The sequence below is a fragment of the Rhinoraja longicauda genome, chromosome 40 (genome assembly GCF_053455715.1).
Source record: "Rhinoraja longicauda isolate Sanriku21f chromosome 40, sRhiLon1.1, whole genome shotgun sequence".
NCBI lineage: Eukaryota > Metazoa > Chordata > Chondrichthyes > Rajiformes > Arhynchobatidae > Rhinoraja > Rhinoraja longicauda.
In genome coordinates, this window is record NC_135992.1 from 11319294 (window position 1) to 11338747 (window position 19454).

General features: G+C 48.4%; 1 protein-coding gene across 1 annotated transcript in view; it reads right to left on the bottom strand.

Annotated features, from left to right (window-relative positions):
- Positions 1–19454, bottom strand: part of LOC144611341 (receptor-type tyrosine-protein phosphatase H-like) — a 56592-nt gene that overhangs the window by 11334 nt on the left and 25804 nt on the right. Inside the window, exons 10-18 of the mRNA XM_078430400.1 lie at positions 18751–19029; positions 15316–15594; positions 13730–14008; positions 11514–11786; positions 9929–10022; positions 8318–8371; positions 7278–7359; positions 4025–4115; positions 1112–1188 (exon numbers count right to left, since the gene is read on the bottom strand). Coding sequence (XP_078286526.1) covers positions 1112–1188; positions 4025–4115; positions 7278–7359; positions 8318–8371; positions 9929–10022; positions 11514–11786; positions 13730–14008; positions 15316–15594; positions 18751–19029 — 1508 coding nt within the window. The remainder of the gene's footprint in view (positions 1–1111; positions 1189–4024; positions 4116–7277; positions 7360–8317; positions 8372–9928; positions 10023–11513; positions 11787–13729; positions 14009–15315; positions 15595–18750; positions 19030–19454) is intronic.

The following is a 19454-nucleotide window of genomic DNA, read 5'->3' on the forward strand; positions in this document are numbered from 1 at the left end:
TTCAGAACCACCTTAACCATTTGTTGCCTGGTTAGTTTGGTACTTTCCACTGATTTCCATTTTAGTTTGCATTTCCAGCATCAAGAAGGTTTTGCTTTTGTAAATGAACTGGGTGTAAATTTAGTAGTCAGTCTGAAGAAGGGTCTCGACCCGAAACGTCACCCATTCCTTCTCTCCTAGATGCTGCCTGACCCGCTGAGTTACTCCAGCATTTTGTGATACATGGGAATAGGTTTAGAGATACAGCGCGGAAACAGGCCCTTCGGCCCACCGGGTCCGCGCCGACCAGCCATCCCCGCACACTAACACGATCCTACACCCACCAGGGACAATTTTTACATTTACCAAGCCAATTAACCTACAAACCTTGTACGTCTCTGGAGGGTGGGAGGAAACCGAAGATCTCGGAGAAAACCCACGCAGGTCACGGGGAGAACGTGCAAACTCCGTACAGGCAGCACCCGTAGTCGGGATTGAACCCGGGTCTCCAGCGCTGCATTCGCTGCAATGCAGCAACTCTACCGCTGCGCCACCGTGACCGCCCGCAATAAGAAGCTGAGTTATTGACAGGTGACCAAAGGCCTGGACGTGATCTGAAGATGGGAGTTGAAAAGCGAGCTCCAGTGCCGGCACATTTAATCGGTTATAGAAATAAGGAATTCAGCTGTAGTTACGTGCAGGAAGGAACTGCAGGTGCAGGTGTTAAACCAAAGACAGACACAAAAAGCTGGAGTAACTCAGCGGGACAGGCAGCATCTCTGGAGAGAAGGAATGGGTGACGTTTCGGGTCGAGACCTTTCTTCAGACTCTGAAGAAGGGTCTCACCCTGAAGCTTCACCCGTTCCTTCTTTCAGACTAGTAAGGGATAAGGGAAGTGAGAGATATAGACGATGATGTAGAGAGATAAAGAACAATGAATGAAAGATATGCAAAAAAGTAACGATGATAAAGGACACAGGTTAGTTGTTTGTTGTTTGTTGGGTGGAAACGAGAAGCTGGTGCATCTTGGGTGGGGCAGGTAAACACTGTATGGCAGATCTTTCTGTTATGAATGTTTGTGGTGGTGGTTTCTACTATTACAGAAGAGAGCCTTCTGTGTGTGAAAACTCACAGGCATGTAGCTTGCATTGATGTAGTCAGAAGAGCTTCTATCAGGCTGATGAGCAAGTTTAACTCTGGTGGCATCGTCTGAAAGAGGCAAGAGAGAAGCAAAAATAACGTCATTGGAACGAGAAGCCGTCTTATGCACCGACTAGGTAGAACTCACCTTTGTCACCCGCCAACCGCAACACAGCGACATTATCCCTGCCACCCTGGCCACTCCCTCTTCTCCCCTCTCCCATCGGGCAAAAGGTACAGGAGTGCGAAAACACACAGCTCCAGATTCAGGGACAGTTTCTTCCCAGCTGTTATCAGGCAACTGAACCATCCTACCACAACCAGAGAGCAGTGACCCACGGACTATCCTGGATCGGACTTTGCTGGCTTTACCTTGCACTAAACGTTATTCCCTTATCACGTATCAATACACTGTAAATGGCTCGATTGTAATCATGTATTGGGTAGCACGCAACAAAGGTTTTTCACTGTACCTCAGTACACGTGACAATAAACTAAACTGGACTCAGAACCAGTGGTTGGCCATTTAGCCCCTCAGACCCAGTCAATGGTCCTTCCTTCTCCTCTATATCATAATATCTTTGCTGTGGAAACAGCAGAAGCTGCTCTACCCGATTCGCCTCCTGATGTCAGGATTTGGAAAAGAGAACTTAACTACCACAGATGATGAACTTAAGTTCTGTTAAATATATCTGGAATAGATGCAAACATCAACAATTGTGATGAGACACAAAAAGCCAGAGTAACTCAGCGGGTCAGGCAGCATCTCTGGAGAGAAGGAATAGGTCACGTCTGAAGAAGGGTCTCGACCCGAAACGTCACCTTTTCCTTCTCGCCAGAGATGCTGCCTGGCCACTGAGTTACTCCAGCTTTTTGTGTCTATCGGTTTCAACCAGCATCAGCAGTTCCTTCATACATATCAAGAACTGTGACCTTGAAATCACTGGATTGCTGTAAAGGCCCACCTGGCTCATGAATATGCTTCAAGACGTTAAATTTTGCTCACTAAATTGATTCCTGATTTACTGCTGTTAGACACAGAATGCTGGAGTAACTCAGCGGGACAGGCAGCATCTCTGGAGAGAAGGAATGGGTGACGTTTCGGGCCGAGATCCTTCTTCAGACTGAAGGGTCTCGACCCAAAACGTCACCCATTCCTTCATTTCCCCCCAGCATTTTGTGTCCATCTTCGATTTAAACCAGCATCTGCAGTTCTTTCCTACAAATGATTTACTGCCCTCAGGAATAGCCCCAGCAAACCAGTGTGTTTAAGAGCAATTAAAATGGACAATAAATTCTAACCTTCCCAGTTCTGTGCACATCCATTGAATGTATCCGTATCTAATGGGTGGTGTAGTGGCATAGAGCTACCACCTCACAACTTCAACCAACCTGATTCAATCTGGACCTCCAGTGCTGTCTGTGTGGAGTTTGTTCATAAGTTCAAAAGTGCTAGGAGCAGAATTAGGCCATTCGGCCCATCAAGTCTACTCCGCCATTCAATCCTGGCTGATCTATCTCTCCCTCCTAACCCTATTCTCCTGCCTTCTCCCCATAACCCCTGACACCCGTACTAATCAAGAATCTAGCTATCTCTGCCTTAAAAATATCCACTGACTTGGCCTCCAGTGCTGTCTGTCTTAAATATTAATATTGTTAGTCTTGTTAGTAGTCTTCTTAAAGCAAGGAGGAACCACAGACTGGTGTAGAGGGTTGCTAATATGTCTGAAGATGGACACAAAATGCTGGAGTAACTCAGCGGGTCAGGCAGCATCTCTGGAGAGAAGGAATGGGTGACGTTTCGGGTCGAGACCCTTCCTCAGACTGATAGTCGTGGGAAAGGGAAACGAGAGATGTAGACAATGATATAGAGAGATAAAGAACAATGAATGAAAGATATGCAAAAAAGTAACGATGATAAAGGACACATGCCTTTGTGAGCTGTTTGTCGGGTGAGAACGAGAAGCTGGTGCGACTTGGGTGGGGGAGGGATGGAGAGAGAGGGAATGCCGGGGTTACTTGAAGTTAGAGAAATCAAAGCTCGTTCCATTGGGCTGTAAGCTGCCCAAGCAAAATATGAGATGCTGTTCCTCCAATTTGCGTTTAGCCTCACTCTGACAATGGAGGAGGCCCAGGACAGAAAGGTCAGTGTGGGAATGGGAAGGAGAAGTGTTTAGCAACTGGGATGACTGTGTAGAAACCTGCTGGCCTGTCCACACGGGAGGAGAGAAGCAGGTGGAAGGGAGGAAAAGGGCAATTGCAGAGATCTTCAGAGTTACTTAGTAAATGTTGGGCGCAGGGGTAGAGTTGCTGCCTTATGGCGCTTGAAGCACCAGAGACCCTTGTTCGACCCCGACTATGGGTGCTGTCTGTACGGAGTTTGGACCTTCTCCCCGGGAACTGCGTGGGTTTTCTCCGAGATAGTTTAGTTTAGTTTAGTTTAGAGATACAGGGCGGAAACAGGCCCTTTCGGCCCACCAGGTCCGCGCCGACCAGCGATCCCCGCACAACAACACTGTCCTACACCCACTAGGGACAATTCTATTTACATTTACCAAGCCAATTAACCTACAAACCTGCACGTCTTTGGAGTGTGGGAGGAAACCGAAGATCTCGGAGAAAACCCACGCAGGTCACGGGGAGAACGTGCAAACTCCGTACAGACAGCGCCCGTAGTCGGAATCGAACCCAGATCTGCGGTTTCCTCCCACACCTGCAGGTTTGTAGGTTAATTGGCTTGGGTTTGTATACTTGGTACAAGTGTGAATTGTCTCTAGTGTGTGCAGGATAGTGTTAATATGCGGGGATCGCTGGTCGGTGCAGACGTGTTGGGCCGAAGGGCCTGTTTCCACGCTGTATCTCCACACTAAACTAAACTAGACTAAATGGCAAAGTCAGTACTCACATGGGAAGATGTTAGTGTATCGGTTCTTGGCTTTGTTATCTGCGAGTTGGAAAGCTTCTTTTGGTTGGTCTGTCTTCAAATTTGCCAGACACTGCAATGAATGGAAGAGAGATTGTTTAAGAAGTGTAAGAAAATAACTGCAGATGCTGGTATAAATCAAAGGTATTTATTCACAAAATGCTGGAGTAACTCAGCAGGTCAGGCAGCATCTCAGGAGAGAAGGAATGGGTGACGTTTCGGGTCGAGACCCTTCTTCAGATGATGTTCTCCCTCTATCTTCCTGTCTCCACCTATATCCTTCCTTTGTCCCGCCCCCCTGACATCAGTCTGAAGAAGGGTCTCGACCCGAAAGGTCACCCATTCCTTCTCTCCTGAGATGCTGCCTGACCCGCTGAGTTACTCCAGCATTCTGTGAAGAGAGATCGTTCGTCAGTGACGAAAACAGAATGGAGATCTATTGCACAGCATGACATTATTAGAAATCCACTCTAGGCCCAACACTGTGTGCAGCATCGTGCCAGGATAAACCGTGTACTAGGCCTGCTCAAGTTCTCTGGTGAAACTTGACAATTTGGGGATTGGTTGGAACATGAGTTCTTAAATATCCAATCACGTAACCCTGCCTGTTTCAGTTCACTTCAGTTGAGTTTATTGTCCTGTGTACCGAGGTGCAGTGAAAAGCTGTATATTGAATGGCGGTGCTGGCTCGAAGGGCCGAATGGCCTCCTCCTGCACCTACTTTCTCTGTTTCCATGTTTCTATGCTCCAGTTTCCTCCCTCATCCTGAAGACTTGCAGGTCAGAAGGTGAATGTGCGTCTGTAAGTTGTCACTAATGTCGTTGCATCCCACACCTTGTCTCAGGCTTTGCTGAAGTCCAACATCTCTACCGCACTGCCCTCATCAATTTTCTGGGTTACCTCTTCAAAATACTCACTTGTTTTCAGATTGCAAAACATTTTTTTTTAATTCTAGTTTTTCCATTCTACAGAATGAAACAATTCCAAGAAAACTGCTGGAACAAGCTGTCCAGGTTAATTCCCGGAATGGCGGGACTATCATATGTTGAAAGACTGGAGCGACTAGGCTTGTATACACTGGAATTTAGAAGGATGAGAGGAGATCATAGAAACGTATAAGATTATTAAGGGGTTGGACACGTTAGAGGCAGGAAACATGTTCTCAATGTTGGGGGAGTCCAGAACAAGGGGCCACAGTTTAAGAATAAGGGGTAGGCCATTTAGAACTGAGATGAGGAAAAACATTTTCAGTCAGAGAGTTGTGAATCTGTGGAATTCTCTGCCTCAGAAGGCAGTGGAGGCCAATTCTCTGAATGCATTCAAGAGAGAGCTGGATAGAGCTCTTAAGGGGCGTGGCTGTGTTCTGCAGCTGCGGCTCACCGGCAGTCTCTCCGTTTTTTTTTGTGTTTTTTTGTCATTGTCGTTGTTAAATGTACGTTTTGTTTTATTTTTAATTCTGTGTATGTAGGGGGGTGGTGGGGGGGTTGGGGGAAACCTTTTTTTAAATCTCCTCCTCAACGGAGATGCGACCTTTACCGTGTCGTATCTCCGTTCGCGCAACGGCCTAACATCGTGGAGTCGGCGGCCTCCAGCTGGGATCAACCTTGAAGACTCCGGTCGCAGGGCCTGGACTTACCATCTCGGAGGCTTCGGCCGTGGGCCCTGCAGACCGCAACATCGGGAGTTCGCAGGTCCCTGGCTGGCGACCGGCTTTTGGGAGCTCCAGCCGTAGCAGCTTCGACCGCCCCGAAGCACGAGGCACGATCAACCCGCCCGTAGGCCCTTCATCACCCTGCGTGGCCTGGCCGCGGCACTTTACATCGCCCGGTGGGGGCTCAGGACTCTCATCGCCCTGCGTGGCTCGGCCGCGGCATTTTCCATCGCCCGGTGGGGGCTCAGGACTTTCTTCGGCCTGCTCGGCTCGACCCTGGGACTTTCCATCGCCCGGTGGGGGCTTCAAGGGGTTGGGAGCCTCGATCGCCTCGTGGCGCCACGGGAGAAGAACGAGGAGGAGATAAGACTTTGCCTTCCATCACAGTGAGGGTATGCCTAGAGCAATCACTGTGATGGCTGTTTTGTGTAAAAAATTGTATCTGTGTGTCTTGTGTTCTTTAATGTCTACTGCCGGACCCTGACGTGAGAGGACGCTGGCGTTGAGTATTCGCCGCTTTTCCGTCAGGATAGTTTGTCTGTTTGTCTGTTTGTTTCTATGTTAATTGTATTTGTAAAGCGCTTTGTGCATGTGTTAAGGCGCTATATAAAATAAATATATTATTATTATTATTATTAAGGATAGCGGAGTCAGGGGGTATGGGGAGAAGGCAGGAACGGGGTACTGATTGAGAATGATCAGCCATGATCACATTGAATTGGCTCGAAGGGCCGAATGGCCTCCTCCTGCACCTATTGTCTATTGTCTATTGTCTGTCCTTGTTCACTGGATGTGCACTTGCATTGTTCACCGGTGCAATGGTGCGTCCATGTCCAAAATAGTACTTTCTCCCTCCCGCAGCGATGTATCGCCTCCTTTTAGCGCGGTGGCGCAGCGGTAGAGTTGCTACCTTACAGCGCTCACAGCGCCAGGGACCTGGGTTCCATCCTGGCCTCGGGTGCTGCCTGTACGGAGTTTGTACGTTCTCCCCTTGACCTGCGTGGGTCGTCTCCGAGATCTTCGGTTTCCTCCCACACTCCCAAGACGTTCAGGTTTGTAGGTTGATTGTCTTGGTATAAATGTAAACAATGTTCCCTGGTGTGGGATAGTGTTAGTGTGCGGGGATCGCTGGTCGGTGCGGACTCGTTGGGCCGAAGGGCCTGTTTGCGCGCTGTATCTCTAAAACTAAATCTAGTTAAGGAAGACCTTGATTAGTACAGGTGTCAGAGGTGATGGGGAGAAGAACTAGAGGTCATAGCCTCAGAATTAAAGGACGCTCATTTAGGAATGAGATGAGAAATTTATTTAGACGGTGGTGAATCTGTGGAATTCTTTGCCACAGAAGGCTGTGGAGGCCAAGTTAATGGATATTTTTCAGGCAGAGATAGATAGATTCTTGATTAGTACAGGTGTCAGAGGTTATGAGGAGAAGGCAGGAGAATGGGGTTAGGAGGGAGAGTTAGATCAGCCATGATTGAATGGCGGTGTAGACTTGATGGGCCGAGTGGCCTCATTCTACTCCTATCACTTATGACCTTATGACCTCACGTGCTCACAGTAAGCACTTAAACAAAATGTACCCACCTGATATTCCTCAGCAAAGCCAATGTCTGTGTCAGCGTGCTTACGCTGGTAGTAACTCTTGTAGTCACTCACAGGGATGGGGCTGGTGAACAAAACACAGAGCAAAAAAATTATTTTGTGCTCTTTTATAAAACAGCCTCCTTTCCACTGACTCCATCTACCCCTAGTTTCAGCTAAAACTGAACGTAATGTTCCAAATGTTCCAACACAGAGAGTGCAGAGTGCCTGGAACACATCGTCAGGGCAGTTGGTGGAAGTAGATACCAGACTTTGAAAGGCGCACGATGATGCAGGGGATGGAGGGATACGGATTACGGTCAAGGAAATAAGGATTCATCTTGGCATCATGTTCGGCACAGACACCGTGGGCGAAGGGCCTCCTCCAGTGCTGACCTTCGAGTTTAGTTTATTGTCACGTGTGCCGAGGTACAGTGAAAAGCTTTTGTTGCGTGCGAACCAGTCAGCAGAAAGACAAGACATGATTACAATCGAGCCGTCCGCAGTGTACAGACACGTGATGAAGGGAATAACGTGAATAACGTTTAGTCCGAGATAAAGCCGATAAATCCGATCAAAGAGAGCCCGAGGGTCTCCACTGAGGTGGATAGTAGTTCAGGACGGCTCTCTAGTAGTTGGTACGATGGTTCAGTTGCCTGATAACAGCTGTTCTATGTTGTAAGTGCAGCCTCACGCATGCTGTCAGGCAGTGATTCTACCCTGGCACCACCGTGCCACCCCTGACTTGCACATCTGCAACTTAACGTCCCAACTCCCATACCCACCGCCCTTACTAATGAAGGCCAGCCTGCCAAACACCTTCTCCACTACCCAGTCCTACTTGTGGAACCACTTTCAGGGAGCTATGTACTTGCACAAACTTCGAAAAACTTCTCTCTAACAATCTAATGAAAATTTGCTTTGCCAATATTTAGAACTTTTCACTAGTGGGGCAGTTCTGTCCATTTATATAACGATTCAAATATAGTCAGTGAAGCGCGACAATATCAGGATCATGGGGAACAGGGAATATTACCACCTACTTGAACGCTTTGGGAAGGCTGTACATTGGGGAAAGTTTCGGATCATGTTGCTTCCTGCAATTAAATAAAAGTTTCAAATATCAATTTGCATAGATAACAATCACGATCACAATCATACTTTATTAGCCAAGTGTGTTTTGCAACATACGAGGAATTTCATTTGCCAGTCAGAAAATAAAAACCAACAGGACGCACAAATTCACACAGATTTAATATATTAAAATGCCTTAAAGTATTTCACCCAATATTATTAAACAGAAATTGATGCTGACAGTCCATATATTAAAGCAGATCCTAAAGGAGATAAGTGGAGAATTCACCCTCCACCCTCTTTGACCCAACTTGCCCACACCGGCCAACGTGTCCCATCCACACTAGTCCCACCTGCCTGCATTTGGTCCATATCCCACTAAACCAGTCTAGCCCACGACAGAAGGGGGAGGAGTTGTACAGATTGATAGCCCCAGGGAAGAAGGATCTCCTGTGGAGTTCTGGGCTGCATCTTGGTGGGACCAGTCTGTTGCTGAAGGTGCTCCTCAGGTTGACCGGTGTGTCATGGAGGGGGTGAGCTGTATTGTCCAAGATGTCCTCATCAGTGCCAATTGAGGAAGGACTTGACTAGTACGGGCCTGGAGAAGGGTCTCGGCCAGAAATGTCACCCATTCCTTCTCTCTCAAGTTAGGAACAGGGGACGTACAACGAGATCTGGGTGTCCTAGTGCATCAGTCACTGAAAGGAAGCATGCAGGTACAGCAGGCAGTGAAGAAAGCCAATGGAATGTTGGCCTTCATAACAAGAGGAGTTGAGTATAGGAGCAAAGAGGTCCTTCTGCAGTTGTACAGGGCCCTAGTGAGACCGCACCTGGAGTACTGTGTGCAGTTTTGGTCTCCAAATTTGAGGAAGGATATTCTTACTATCGAGGGCGTGCAGCGTTGGTTTACTAGGTTAATTCCCGGAATGGCGGGACTATCATATGTTGAAAGACTGGAGCGACTAGGCTTGTATACACTGGAATTTAGAAGGATGAGAGGAGATCTTATCGAAACGTATAAGATTATTAAGGGGTTGGACACGTTAGAGGCAGGAAACATGTTCCCAATGTTGGGGGAGTCCAGAACAAGGGGCCACAGTTTAAGAATAAGGGGTAGGCCATTTAGAACTGAGATGAGGAAAAACGTTTTCAGTCAGAGAGTTGTGAATCTGTGGAATTCTCTGCCTCGGAAGGCAGTGGAGGCCAATTCTCTGAATGCATTCAAGAGAGAGCTGGATAGAGCTCTTAAGGATAGCGGAGTCAGGGGGTATGGGGAGAAGGCAGGAACGGGGTACTGATTGAGAATGATCAGCCATGATCACATTGAATGGCGGTGCTGGCTCAAAGGGCTGAATGGCCTCCTCCTGCACCTATTGTCTATTGTCCAGAGATGCTGCCTGCCCCGCTGAGCTACTCCAGCTTTTTTTGGTCTATCTTTGATTAGTACGGGTGTCAGGGGTTATGGGGAGAAGGCAGGAGAATGGGGTTAGGAGGGAGAGATAGAATGGCGGAGTAGACTCGATGGGCCGAATGGCCTAGTTCTGCTGCTATCACATACGAATGTGAACGTTTGATCGTACCTTTGTTGCCGGCCTTTATGGATGATGAAGAACACCAGGATGCCAATCAGGATCAGGCCCAGTAACGAGCCCACCGTGGCTCCAATGATAATGGCTGCCAAGAACAAAAATAGATGTTTAACACAAAGAGAGGAAGCAGAAGAAGAATACTCATTGAGGACCTTGCCCATCTCCTGGGCGGTGCGGTGGGGCAGCGGTAGAGTTGCTGCCTCACAGCGCCGGAGACACGGGTTCCATCCCGACCGCGGGTACTGTCTGAACAGAGTTTGTACGTTCTCCCCGTGACCTGCGTGGTTTTCTCCGAGATCTTCGGTATCCTCCCACACTCCAAAGACGTACAAGGTTCGTAGGTTAATTGGCCCTAGTGTGTGTAGGGCAGTGTTAGTACGCGGGGATCGCCGGTCGGCGCAGACTTGGTGGGCCGAAGGGCCTGTTTCTGAGGTGTATCTCTAAACTAAACTAAACTAAACTAGGACCGGCATGGCAGCAGATGATGGTTTTAGTCATTGAGTCATTAGTTTAGTTTAGTTCAGTCTGAAGAAGGGTCTCCACCCAGAACATTACCCATTCCTTCTATCCAGAGTAGCTGCCTGTCCCGCTGAGTTACATCAGCACTTTGTGTCTATCTTCAGAAAAAAGCTCAAAAATACACACACGCAAATGTACACACGCATACGTACATATGCAAATGCCCACATGCAAACGTACACACACATACGTACATATGCAAATGCTCACACGCAAAACGTACACACGCATACGTACATATGCAAATGCCCACATGCAAACGTACACGCGCACACGTACACACACAAACGCACATATGTACACACGCATATGTACAAACGCATACGTACATACGCAAATGCCCACGCATACGTACACACGCATACGCACACACGCATATGTACACCCATACACACGTACACACGCACATGTACACACGCACACATGCATACATACACACGCATACGTACACACACATACGTACATAGGCAAATGCCCACACGCATACATACACACACACATACACACACACATACACACGCATACGCACACACACATACGTATACACACACACAGGTACACACGCACACATACACACACGTACACACGCATACACACGCACACACACATACGTACACACACACACAGGTACACACGTACACACACATACGTACACACGCACATGTACACACACACGCACACATACACACACATACGCACACACACATACGTACACACGCAAACAATAAGAGTGCAATAATAGTCAATGACTATTATTCAATAGTCACTAGTCAATGAGCTGAGGCCACTTCCTGTTTCCAGCCCTGCCACGTGGCCTCTTCTGCTATGGGGTCCTGATCGCCCGTAGGAAACGTGAAGTGTCCTGAGCTCATTCTGCTCCCTCCACCACCGTCTATTGTACAAGTGACGGCTCCCACTGATTGTCGCCGGAAGCTTGTGCCCTTTTCAGGACGGACGATGGCAGCGATGTCAATATTTGAAACATGGACGATGGACACGAAAGACGAAGAAGGGGCTGGCGTCGGCGGGGGGAAGCATTTGCATTGAACATACTCACGTTGAGAGTTGGTCCAGCAGTTTGTGACCATCTGCTGGCTGGATGTCTTCCCGTTCTCTGTGAAGACCACGAGATCATACTTGCGCCCGGGCTGAAGGTCTCTCACCGTCACACTTGTCTCCTCCTTCCCAACGGTGCGGTTCCCAATCAGATGGTCGCCGTCGTAGGTCAAGGCTCTGAACCTGGTGAACTGGCCCCTTGGTCGCGTCCACTTCACCGTGACTGTGTGCCCTGACCTTTCGGAGCAGAGGAAGTCCGAAATTGCGGCAGGGACTGGAAAATGGATGGTGCGATACGTTTAAAGTCTGGAGGCACAAATCCACTCCTTCCCTCCAGCAGATAGAAACATAGAAGAAACAGGTGCTGGAGTAGGCCATTCGGCCCTTCCAACCAGCACCGCCATTCAATGTGATCATGGCTGATCATCCACAATCAGTACCCCGTTCCTGCTTTCTCCCCATATCCCTTGATTCCTTTAGCCCGAAGAGCTAAATCTAACTCTCTCTTAAAAACATCCAGTGAATCGGCCTCCACTGCCTTCTGTGGCAGAGAATTCCACAGATTCACAGGTCTCTGGGTGAAAAAGTTTTTCGTCATCTAAATGGCCGACCCCTTATTCTTAAACTGTGACCCCTGGTTCTGGACTCCCCCGACATGGGGAAGATATCCTTCCATATCTTCACCCCCAACTCAGTTACAAAGCTGCCACACAATGAGGTCTTCAGACAGACACAAAACGCTGGAGTAACTCAGCGGGACAGGCAGCATCTCTGGAGAGAAGGAATAGGTGACTTTTCGGGTCGAGACCCTTCTTCAGAAACGTCACCCATTCCTTCTCTCCAGAGATGCTGCCTGACCCGCTGAGTTACTCCAGCATTTTGTGTCCCTCTTCGGTGTAAACCAGCATCTGCAGTTCCTTCCACCTCATGATGAGCACTTTCACAGGTTCATAAGTGATAGCAGAATGAGGCCATTCGGCCCATCAAGTCTACTCCGCCATTCAAACATGGCTGATCTATCATGTATCTGTAGACTGTGGATGGCTCGGTTGAGATCGCGTATTGTGTTTCCGCTGGCTGCTCAGCGCGCAACACTGTGCCTCGGTTCACGTGACAATGAACTCAAATAAACTAAATTAAATTAAGTTAAATTAAACTGAACTAAACTGAACTAAACGTGCAGGCACCTGGTGTTGGAGGTGACTGAGCCATTGTAGGTATTGTGTTTGTGTCAACACCAAAGATAGACACAAATACTGGAGTAACTCAACGGGACAGGCAGCATCTCTGGAGAGATGGAATGGATGACGTTTCAGGTCGAGACCCTTTTAACATACAATTAACAGCATCAAAAAATATTTAATATGAAATCTGAGGAGCTTGAAAATATTGATTAATTTAGGCAATTAAAATGGCCACAATATCTCTAAGGAATTCTTGCATCTCCTTGTAATCTTCAATGCTTGGTTAGCAGACAGTGAATATTTGGTGCAGATTTAGTACTGAAAATATATTCTTTGTAATGCTACCTAAAAAAATATAAGATATCGAGTCTCGACCCGAAACGTCACCCATTTCTCTAACTTCAAGTAACCTTTGCTTTCCCCAGTCTATTTCTCCGAGTAGTTTCACTGCCCTCCTGATTAATTTTGTTGTTTGTATGCATCGTTGTCACCTTCCCCTCAGCCAACAGTTTCCCTGACTATCGTCTGCTTTGATCTGTCCTTTTCACACCTTACATTCTCCCCGCACTCTTCCATATCCCTAGACTCCCTCTCCCCCCGGCTCTCAGTCTGAAGAAGGAAGCAACTGCAGATGCTGGTTTACACCCAAGATGGGCATAACATTCTGGAGTAACTCAGCGGGACTGGCAGCATCTCTGGAGAGAAGGAACGGGTGACGTTTCGGTTCGAGACCCTTCTTCAGACTGAGAGTCATGTGTTCGGGTAAGGTGTGAAAACGACAGATCAAAGCAGACGATGGTCAAAGAAACCATCTGATCATCCTTGATCATCGTCTGCTTTGATCTGTCGTTTTCACACAGTATTCTTCCACATCTCCAGTCTCCCTGTCCCGGACTCTCAGTCTGGAGATGGGTCTCGTCCCAAAACGTCACCCGCTCCTTCTCTCCAGGGATGCTGCCCGTCCCGCTGAGCTACTCCGGCGTTTTGCGTCCACCATTGGAGTCATTACTGTTTCTTGAAAGAAATGACTTACTTGTGGTGCTGACCACATTCTCAGGGGTACTCAGAGTGCCTTCTGGAGTGACTGACACCAGCATCAGATTGTATTGTACCCCAGGAACCAGGTCAGTCACCGTGAAGGTTGTCACGCCTTGACCTGTGTAGATATCTCTCCTGCGACTACGACTAACGTTGGTGGCTGTAATCCTGTACGTGTACTCTGAGGCTCTTGCGTTGCTCGGTGCTGTCCACGTTACTTCCATTGAAACCGTCGTCCTGTTGATCACAGTCAGACCGGAGACCGGAGATGGATCTGTGGAGAGAAAGGCAGAGAGGCAAACTCAGGTGAGATATCCAGCACCCTGAGAGCTTCAGCTCTACCGCCCGGCCACGGTGGCGCAGGGGTAGAGTCGCTGCCTTACGGCCAAATGCAGCGCCGGAGACCCGCGTTCGATCCCGACTACGGGTGCCGTCTGTATGGAGTTTGCACGTTCTCCCCGTGACCTGCGTGGGTTTCCTCCGAGATCTTCGGTTTCCTCCCACACTCCAAAGACGTACAGGTTTGTAGGTTAATTGGCTTAGTAAAGGTAGTGGGTGTAGGATGGTGTTAGTGTGCGGGGATCGCTGATCGGCGCGGACCCGGTGGGCCGAAGGGCCTGTTTCCGCGCTATATCTCTCTAAACTAAACAATACCACTCCGCCATTCAATCGTGGCTATCGTAGTGTCTACTGGATGATCAGCCATGATCACGGTGAAAGGCGGTGCTGGCTTGAAGGGCCGAATGGCCTGCTCCTGCACCTATTGTCTATTGTTTATGCACTCCAGATTAGGTCTCACTAATGTCCATTGAAACTGAAGCATGATTTTCCTGTTCTATTCAATCCTCCTTATGAAAAATTATAACATTCTCGAAACATAGAAAATAGGTGCAGGAGTAGGCCATTCGGCCCTTCGAGCCAGCACTGCCATTCAATATGATCAGGGCTGATCATCCAAAATTAGTGTCCGCTCCTGCTTTCTCCCCATATCCCTTGATTCCGTTAGCCCGAAGAGCTACATCCAACTCTCTCTTGAAAACATCCAGCATTTCTTGACCTATCTCTCCCTTGCAACCCCATTCCCCTGCCTTCTCCCCGAGACCCCTGACCACCGCACGAACCAAGAATATCCCTGACTCAGCAATCGGCCTTCAGCAGAGAGTCCCGTAAACACTCGACCCACTGGTGAAACCTCAGGAACTCCTAGACACAAAATGCTGGAGTAACCCAGCGGGACAGGCGACATTTCTGGAGAGAAGGAATGGGCGACGTTTCAGTCTGCTTACGGCGGATTTTACCCCTTCCTTCTCTCCAGAGATGCTGCCTGTCCCGCTGAGTTACTCCAGCATTTTGTGTCTATCTTTGGTTTAAACCAGCGTCTGGAGTTCCATCCTACACGTTCGAACAGTTCCCTTGGTTTCATCCACCTCAGTCGGTTGAAAACTACAAATCAGCATCTGAGAGATGAGACTGGAGAAGGGTCTCGACCCGAAACGTCACCCATTCTTTCTCCCCAGAGATGCTGCCTGTCCCGCTGAGTTACTCCAGCATTTTGTGTCGATATTTTTTTGAGTTACTTACTTGTGGTGATTGTCACCTCCTCAGGTGTGCTCAGTGTGTCCTCAGGTGTGACTGACTGCACCGACAGCTTGTATTGATCCCCAGGATTCAGCCCTGTCGCTGTGAACGCTGTCTCGCCTTTACTCGTGATATTGGTCCAACCAGCACCGCTGGCAACATTAGTGACTGTAATCTTGTAGGTGTAATTAGAGGCTCTTGTGTCATTCGGTGACGTCCATTCAATCCACAACGACCGTGTTGTCCTGTTCACCACAGACAGTCCAGTCACTGGAGAGGGGTCTGTTACGAGAGAGGCAGAGGGAGGGTTAGATTGTGTGAGGCACCCATGAATCTCGAGTGCCCTTGAGCCGTGTGTCCAGCACAACACGTGTGGTGAACATTGGCCGACTGGTCTGGATTATCAGTGACTCCACCATCAGTGGGAAAAATACTTCCTGAGGTTGTGTGTGTCCAACTCAAATTGTGTGGTTAGACACAAAATGCTGGAGTAACTCAGCGGGACAGGCAGCATCTCCGGAGAGAAGGAACGGGTGCCGTTTCAGGTCAAGATTTTCAAGGATTCAAGGTCAGTTTATTGTCACGTGTAACAATTAAGGCACAGTGAAATTTGAGGTAGCACACAGCCATACTAAGTGAAAGAAAGCAACAAGACACACAACCACGTAAAAGTTAACGTAAACATCCATCACAGGGAATTCCACATTCGAGACCCTTCTTCAGACTGACGTGGGCAGGACAGAGACAAATGTAGTCGAAGACAGTCAGACTGGTGGGAGATCTGGGAAGGGGGAGGGGATGGAGAGGGAGGGAAAGTAAGGGCAACTGGAAGTTAGAGAAGTCAATGTTCATACCGCTGGAGTGAAGAAAGCCAATGGAATGTTGGCCTTCATAACAAGAGGAGTTGAGTATAGGAGCAAAGAGGTCCTTCTGCAGTTGTACAGGGCCCTAGTGAGACCGCACCTGGAGTACTGTGTGCAGTTTTGGTCTCCAAATTTGAGGAAGGATATTCTTGCTATTGAGGGCGTGCAGCGTAGGTTTACTAGGTTAATGGCGGGACTATCATATCTTGAAAGACTGGATCGACTAGGCACTGGAATTTAGAAGGATGAGAGGAGATCTTATCGAAACGTATAAGATTATTAAGGGGTTGGACACGTTAGAGGCAGGAAACATGTTTCCAATGTTGGGGGAGTCCAGAACAAGGGCCCACAATTTAAGAATAAGGGGTAGGCCATTTAGAACTGAGATGAGGAAAAACTTTTTCAGTCAGAGAGTTGTGAATCTGTGGAATTCTCTGCCTCAGAAGGCAGTGGAGGTCAATTCTCTGAATGCATTCAAGAGAGAGCTAGATAGAGCTCTTAAGGATAGCGGAGTCAGGGGGTATGGGGAGAAGGCAGGAACGGGGTACTGATTGAGAATGATCAGCCATGGTCACATTGAATGGTGGTGCTGGCTCGAAGGGCTGAATGGCCTCCTCCTGCACCTATTGTCTATTGTCTATTGTCTAAGATGCCCAATCGAAATATGAGATGGTGTTCCTGCAACTCACACTGGGCCTCACTCTATTCATATTTAACTGACTGATTCCCCTAATGTGCTTTTAATCTCCACACCATCTGGCTCAACCCCAGAGCAGGAGTACAATCAGTACCCCGTTCCTGCTTTCTCCCCATATCCCTTGATTCCTTTAGCCCGAAGAACTAAATCTAACTCTCTCTTAAAAACATCCAGTGAATCGGCCTCCACTGCCTTCTGTGGCAGAGAATTCCACAGATTCAAAACTCTCTGGGTGAAAAGGTTTTTCCTCATCTCAGTCCTAAATGGCCGACCCCTTATTCTTAAACTGTGACCCCTGGTTCTGGACTCCCCCGACATGGGGAAGATATCCTTCCATATCTTCACCCCCGACTCAGTTACAAAGCTGCCACACAATGAGGACTTCAGACAGACACAAAAAGCTGGAGTAACTCAGCGGGACAGGCAGCATCTCTGGAGAGAAGGAATAGGTGACTTTTCGGGTCGAGACCCTTCTTCAGAAACGTCACCCATTCCTTCTCTCCAGAGATGCTGCCTGACCCGCTGAGTTACTCCAGCATTTTGTGTCCCTCTTCGGTGTAAACCAGCATCTGCAGTTCCTTCCACCTCATGATGAGCACTTTCACAGGTTCATAAGTGATAACAGAATGAGGCCATTCGGCCCATCAAGTCTACTCCGCCATTCAAACATGGCTGATCTATCATGTATCTGTAGACTGTGGATGGCTCGGTTGAGATCGCGTATTGTGTTTCCGCTGGCTGCTCAGCGCGCAACACTGTGCCTCGGTTCACGTGACAATGAACTCAAATAAACTAAATTAAATTAAGTTAAATTAAACTGAACTAAACTGAACTAAACGTGCAGGCACCTGGTATTGGAGGTGACTGAGCCATTGTAGGTATTGTGTTTGTGTCAACACCAAAGATAGACACAAAATACTGGAGTAACTCAACGGGACAGGCAGCACCTCTGGAGAGAAGGAATGGAGGACGTTTCAAGTCGAGACCCTTTTAACATATAATTAACAGCATCAAAAAATATTTAATATGAAATCTGAGGAGCTTGAAAATATTGATTAATTTAGGCAATTAAAATGGCCACAATACCTCTAAGGAATTCTTGCATCTCCTTGTAATCTTCAATGCTTGGTTAGCAGACAGTGAATATTTGGTGCAGATTTAGTACTGAAAATATATTCTTTGTAATGCTACCTAAAAAATATAAGATACTGGGTCTCGCCCCGAAACGTCACCCATTTCTCGAACTTCAAGTAACCTTTGTTTTCCCCAGTCTGTTTCTCCGACTAGTTTCACTGCCGTCCTGATTAATTTTGTTGTTTGTATGCATCGTTGTCACCTTCCCCTCAGCCAACAGTTTCCCTGACTATCGTCTGCTTTGATCTGTCCTTTTCACACCTTACATTCTCCCCGCACTCTTCCATATCCCTAGACTCCCTCTCCCCCCGGCTCTCAGTCTGAAGAAGGAAGCAACTGCAGATGCTGGTTTACACCCAAGATGGGCATAACATTCTGGAGTAACTCAGCGGGACTGGCAGCATCTCTGGAGAGAAGGAACGGGTGACGTTTCGGTTCGAGACCCTTCTTCAGACTGAGAGTCATGTGTTCGGGTAAGGTGTGAAAACGACAGATCAAAGCAGACGATGGTCAAAGAAACCATCTGATCATCCTTGATCATCGTCTGCTTTGATCTGTCGTTTTCACACAGTATTCTTCCACATCTCCAGTCTCCCTGTCCCGGACTCTCAGTCTGGAGATGGGTCTCGTCCCGAAACGTCACCCGCTCCTTCTCTCCAGGGATGCTGCCTGTCCCGCTGAGCTACTCCGGCGTTTTGCGTCCACCATTGGAGTCATTACTGTTTCTTGAAAGAAATGACTTACTTGTGGTGCTGACCACATTCTCAGGGGTACTCAGAGTGCCTTCTGGAGTGACTGACACCAGCATCAGATTGTATTGTACCCCAGGAACCAGGTCAGTCACCGTGAAGGTTGTCACGCCTGGACCTGTGTAGATATCTCTCCTGCGACTACGACTAACGTTGGTGGCTGTAATCCTGTACGTGTACTCTGAGGCTCTTGCGTTGCTCGGTGCTGTCCACGTTACTTCCATTGAAACCGTCGTCCTGTTGATCACAGTCAGACCGGAGACCGGAGATGGATCTGTGGAGAGAAAGGCAGAGAGGCAAACTCAGGTGAGATATCCAGCACCCGGAGAGCTTCAGCTCTACCGCCCGGCCACGGTGGCGCAGGGGTAGAGTCGCTGCCTTACGGCCAAATGCAGCGCCGGAGACCCGCGTTCGATCCCGACTACGGGTGCCGTCTGTATGGAGTTTGCACGTTCTCCCCGTGACCTGCGTGGGTTTCCTCCGAGATCTTCGGGTTCCTCCCACACTCCAAAGACGTACAGGTTTGTAGGTTAATTGGCTTAGTAAAGGTAGTGGGTGTAGGATGGTGTTAGTGTGCGGGGATCGCTGATCGGCGCGGACCCGGTGGGCCGAAGGGCCTGTTTCCGCGCTATATCTCTCTAAACTAAACAATACCACTCCGCCATTTAATCATGGCTATCGTAGTGTCTACTGGATGAT